General features: G+C 42.0%; 1 protein-coding gene across 1 annotated transcript; it reads right to left on the bottom strand.

Moving 5' to 3' along the window:
- Positions 1–998: 998 nt before the first annotated feature.
- On the bottom strand, positions 999–1,870 carry LOC102400686 (histone H2A.Z). Its single transcript, XM_006066045.4, has one exon. The coding sequence runs from the start codon at positions 1,760–1,762 to the stop codon at positions 1,376–1,378; it is 387 nt and encodes a 128-aa protein (XP_006066107.2). The 5' UTR covers positions 1,763–1,870; the 3' UTR covers positions 999–1,375.
- Positions 1,871–5,964: the final 4,094 nt, after the last annotated feature.

Genomic DNA, 5,964 nt, shown 5'->3' on the forward strand with positions numbered 1-5,964 from the left:
GGCATTGAAACATGTAAAATATCATGTATGAAATGAGTTGCCAGTCCAGGTTCGAAGCACGATACTGGATGCTTGGGGCTGGTGCACTGGGACGACCCAGAGGGATGGAATGGGGAGGGAGGAGGGAGGAGGGTTCAGGATGGGGAACACATGTATACCTGTGGCGGATTCATTTTGATATTTGGCAAAACTAATACAGTTATGTAAAGTTTAAAAATAAAATAAAAAAAAAAAAAAAAAAAAAGAGACATATCAGTACCTAAGTCTGGTCATTCAGTCCATGTGACTTAACCGAGAGAAAGTCCTGGCTCAATGTACAAATGAAAAGTCATCAAGTGATTAACATAACAACTAGAACTTGGGCTCATGGGGCTAAGCAGACATCAATTACACCCGCATCAGGTCAACTGAGAAGACCTCGGTTCCAGTGCTACTTATTCCTCCTCTAGCAAATTGTATGATTTTGGAGACATTCCTTAACATCATAAAACTGCCTTGATCATCTTACAGACTGATTCTAATATAAAATATAAGACAAATAGGAAGTTGGACTTAGCAATTTGAATTCTTCCAAGAAACTATATCCCCCTAGCTGGATCTTAACCATGTCAAAACATTTCTGTGGCATCTGTATAGAAGATGCTACATATCTCAATTCAACCACAAGTTCAACACATTATTTCTGAGTGCCTGCCATGTGCCAGGCGCTGTTCTAGGCTCTTGCAGTTTAGCTGTGAACTAAACTGACAAAAACTGCTGCCCTGTTTGTCAATGGGATTTTTGGTTTTTTGTTTTTTATTTTTTGAAGTTTTAAAATCTTTTAATAGTTCATTACACAGTATTTAAAAAAAAAATACTTGGGCCTTTTAACTTTGTTGATCTACAGACAGAATTAACAGTAATTTCAAGGGAAGAAATGTGCTTAAGTTATTGCTAGGTAAGATACCTATTCAAAACAAAGCTGTTCCTACTATAATCAAGCAAATTTTATACACAACTAGTTTGGGATATGACCTTTATTGAGCTTATCCACCAGAGTGGAAATAATGTCTGTACAAAACCAAATGTTTGTTACTATAACTTCTGCATCACAATTAAAATCCAAACAGTTTTTTAAAAACAGTCAACTCAATCAAAACCCACTACTTCAGAATCAATAGCTTCTTTGAAGCCACAGTAACACTTAAATATAGTTAAGACTCAAATGCAGAAATTTGGTTGGTTGGAAAGCTAATTAAACTTCCAACTTTCTCAAATAGAATTACAAAAAGGCAAAATTGTGTTTTTCACAGAGATACAGTCCACTGGAATCACCAACACTGGACAGCTGTTAGAGTATTTAGAGTCCTGAGATAATAAGGAATCCAGGCATCCTTTAGACAGTCTTCTGTTGTCCTTTCTTTCCAATCAGAGATTTGTGGATGTGTGGAATGACACCACCACCAGCAATTGTAGCCTTGTTGAGAGAGTCCAATTCTTCATCTCCACGAATAGCAAGTTGCAAGTGACGAGGGGTAATACGTTTTACCTTCAAGTCTTTCGATGCATTTCCTGCCAATTCAAGTACCTCTGCGGTGAGGTACTCCAGGATGGCTGCGCTGTACACAGCGGCAGTCGCGCCCACACGTCCATGGCTAGTCGTCCTCGATTTCAGGTGTCGATGAACACGGCCCACCGGGAACTGCAAACCGGCTCTCTGCGAGCGGGAAACCGCCTTTGTCTTGGCCTTTCCGGAGTCCTTCCCAGCCTTAGCGCCAGCCATTTCGAATTCTGCTGAAGCTCAAACAAGCAAGGCAGAGAAAGGACTAGTCAGACACCCAGCGAGAACCCGCCGCCTACTCCTTCGTCGCACCGCGATTCAAACTGCCGGATTTTTGGTTTTAAATACCCACCATGTTAACAACACTGTTCCTTAGAACCTCAATGCTGAGGTGCAGTCCTAGACACCAATATCACTTAAAAATGTGTCTTATAGTTTTTTCCAAGAGCGTTCTCTCTAAAGACTATAAAAAACAGATAACACTGGAATACCTGTGTGTAAAATGGGAAGAAAGTGGAACACCTGTCCTTCCAGGATGCAGTACTGTGCAGACGTTAAGAGCATGGACCCCAGAGTTGAACTGTCTAGGTCCAAATATCTGAGATACGACTTACCAGCTGTGTCACCTTGGGCAAATTACTTAACTTCTCCAACGTAGTTTCGTCACCTGAAAAATGGAAATAGTAATACTTAGTAAACCTAATCCATGGGGCTATCAAGAAGATTAAATGATAATACATGTAAAGTTCTCAGAATGGTGAGAACTGGTAACATTTCACTTCATGAAATTAACTGGGTTAGCAAAATTTCATGGAGGTCCCTCAGGTCATGTCTTAAAGCGTTAAACAGACTAGTTCCATTAACGTTGAACACTACTTGTGTTTCTTAAAATCTTACCCTTCGGATTCCTGCTTCTCATTATAAGAAAATGTCCCTTTTCCTGTAATTCTCATATCCTCTGCGCCAAGTAATTTTCCTTCTTCTGATGTATAAATGCTTTTTTATAAGAGCCTATGCATTTGGGACCCCACTAATAAGGCTTCATTGTAACTGAACTCAATCCAAAGGACTTTTATTAAGTATTTACCTACCAAGGGCAACTGGATCACTGAGAGAGCTATAGGGACTAGCACACATTGAGGGGATGGGGTTGGGTGGTCCAGTTTAGTCGGGCTTTATAGGCCCTCAAACTGTGTTTAGCCATCTTAATAATCATACTTGCTGGTTATTTTGTTTACTTCATTTGTAACCCTCCTTGTATCAGTTTTTCATTCATTCAATCAAAACATACTATGTGTCTCGGCCTCTCACTGGGTTCTTGGGGGTACAGTGGGGAGCAAACAGGCTTGATCCCAACCTTGCTCAGTGTCAGATAAGTCAGATACTGTAACGAGTTATGTGAAAGCACATTCTCCTAGGTAAGAAGAGTAATTCACTGCCCCCCACACCTCCCAATTGTTTTATGGGAAACAATTCCCATAAATATAGAAAGTAATTCCAATTGTTTTATGGGAAGGCCTACTGGGCTTATAGAGAGATCGCTCAGCCCTGGGAAGTCTAGTGAGACAGCCTGATATGAGATGGAACTCTGCCAGGCATGTCATTGACAGTGTCTCAGGATCCTTAGAAGTTCTTCCTTCTTGGGAGCAGCAGGAAGGGCTCTTGTACCCCATCTGTGTTCCCCAGCTATGAAGAGAATGAGGGTGACTTTTGAAGACCACTGCATTCCTGCTGGTGGATGAGGGCAGGGAAATCTCTCTGCAGCTTCCGAAGCCAGATTAGTGCTGTTGGGTTGGAGAGTGGCATCCATCTGTGTGCTGGAATCCAATGTGATGCATTAATCTCCCAGGGGGACAAATGAAATTAATCCTCTCTCCAGATGGCAGCAAAGTGACAAGGGTGTAGAGATTAAAAGAGATTGTGACGTTGGACAGCTGACAAAACCATCAATCAGGTTATGACACCCAGCACTTTGTTCTCACCTTCTCACTTTTGGAAGTTGGATGGGTCTGGGGTTCTGGAGAAAAGCCCATTCCTACTAACTTTCCTTAGCTTTTGCTCTAAAGTTCAGAATTTCTATGTATAAGAAATATAAATTTCTATTCATCTTCATTCATCTGTTAAATTTTATTTATATATCAATCTCCTTGTGTCCAACTCTTCTCTTTTTCATTTTTACTGGGTTCCCAGGGAAGCAGACTGTGAGATGGAGATCAGCTTGTGGGAGGTTTACTAGGGGGCGCTCCCAGCAACAGCACCTGTGTGGGGAAGGATGGGGTGGAGGTTGGGCCACAAGGCAGTCACAAGGCTGGGCGTCAGTTGATTTCACAGCAAGCTCTGAAGCTGGGATGACTCTTCTGAGTTGTCGGTATTTCTGGGAAAGAACTGGGTCTTCATAGCCCCAGGTCAACCCGTCACTGATGCCAGCTGTCCCAGGAAGGGGCATGGCTGAGCCAAGATGGCTTTCCTCAGGGAAGCAGCTGGGAGCTGTCAGCCAACAACTTTCCCTGGGGAGTAAAACCTTGGGTCCTGAAGGACCTGAAACTGCATGGCACAGCGTTCTTGACTGACACTTAATGGATGCCTTCAGGATGACCTGTGACTTGGAAACTTCCCTGACGCCATCAGTCACCTCATTGTTACTGCATCCAAAGGCATTTTCGTCATTCTTTATCTTGTAGTAGCATCTGGCAGTAGCTGCTCCATCTTTCTCAATAATTTGCTTCTCTTGCTAACCTTATAATTCCTCCATCTCTTTCACTGGCCTCTTTCCTAATCCATAACTATGTTCATGTCTCCTGAGATTCCTTCTTAGAGCTCTTCTTTCAGTTCCTCCTCTAGGTTATGTCAGTCATGGCTTCAAGGACAGTCCTCGTAGGAGGGGCTTCCAAACCCATCTTCTCTCTCTCTCTCCTAAGCACCAATTTGGCAGCCCCTAATTGCCCCCACTTCAAACATAGCATGCCTCAAATCAAGTGTGCCTGTCTCTCAAACCAATTCCCCTTCCTGACTTCTCATTTTCTTCCCATGTTACAGTTTTCATAACCATTATGCTTGATATCTTCACTCGTTTTGAACCCCTTCATCCGGCTCGTTTACCATCCTATTGTGATCATACTAGCTACCCGGTTTATTCCAGTGGCACAGCTGCTATTTGTTCAATTCATCATATCACAGCTGGACTACTGCATCAATAAAGACAATAAAAGAGTGATTTTAGAGACATTTCTTCCATCTATGCAGTATTTATAAAGTGTCTAGCATTGATCTAAGCACTTTGTACATAACATTAAGATATTTATTTCTCATAACAATCCTAATAAGCTATTATTAGACCCATTCTACAGATGAGAAAACTGAAGAACAGAGAGGTTAGTAACATGCGTGAGGTCACACAGCTAGAAAGTGGGAATGTCAGAATTAAGAACTCCCTCCAGGGCTTGTGCTCTTAACCATTAGGCGAAATCACCTCAAGCTCTTGCTTGGCCACTGACAGCATCAGCTTCATCATCTTCGTCATCATCATTCTTGCCTACACTGCTTAGCAATCACTCACCATGGAGCAATCACTCCTAGCCCTTATAAATTTAATGTATGTCTTATTTCTCTGAGTTGGCTGAAATCTGAGAGCAGAGGTCATATCTGATTCTTTGAACATCACTGTAAATAGCAGGAATCTGGTAGAATTCCCCAGTTGAATTGTTTGAAATACTATGTTAGTAGCATCATAATGGGCCTCTCAAGTTAATTCTCCTTGTTGCACACAGAATGACCTATTTAAAGTGAGAAGTAGAATTACTTAATTCTCTGTTCAACACTGCAGTGAAGTCCTGTGATATCTAAATTTCCTGCTATGCAAGGTTCTGTATCATTGGGCTCATCTCCAAACCTTTGCTGCCTCCCTCTCTCTAGCCACGTGGCCTTCTGGCTGGACTGCTAACAGATCCTATGCAGCCCACCTCCCTCTGAGCACCTCCCTCTGTGCCTGGCCTGGAATGCTCCTCCCATATATGTCCCTCCCTCTTCCCCCTTAGCTTCATTCAGTTCAAATGTTTAGTCTTCTGTCTAAAATAGCATCCTCCTCCCATCACTCTCAGCTTCCTCCTGCTGCTCTGTTGTAATTCATAGCACTTCTGATAGTATCGATCCCTACTTGACATTATATTATATATTATAAATAAAACATATATATGTATATGTATGTTTTATTTCTTCTTTTATATTGTCAGAGCTCCAAGAAGGCAAAGACTTTGTCTGTCTTGTTTAATGTCTGTGCCAACAGCCTAGAACAGTGTCTGGCACATAGCAAGCCTCAACACATATTTTGCTACATGAATGAAATAGTAATACTGGCTATCGCAAAATGACTGCCTATTCTCAAAAACGTGCCCATTTTGGCTCTTCTTATTTCAGCCAGCAGGGGG

Source organism: Bubalus bubalis, chromosome 8, assembly GCF_019923935.1.
Source record: "Bubalus bubalis isolate 160015118507 breed Murrah chromosome 8, NDDB_SH_1, whole genome shotgun sequence".
Classification (NCBI taxonomy): domain Eukaryota; kingdom Metazoa; phylum Chordata; class Mammalia; order Artiodactyla; family Bovidae; genus Bubalus; species Bubalus bubalis.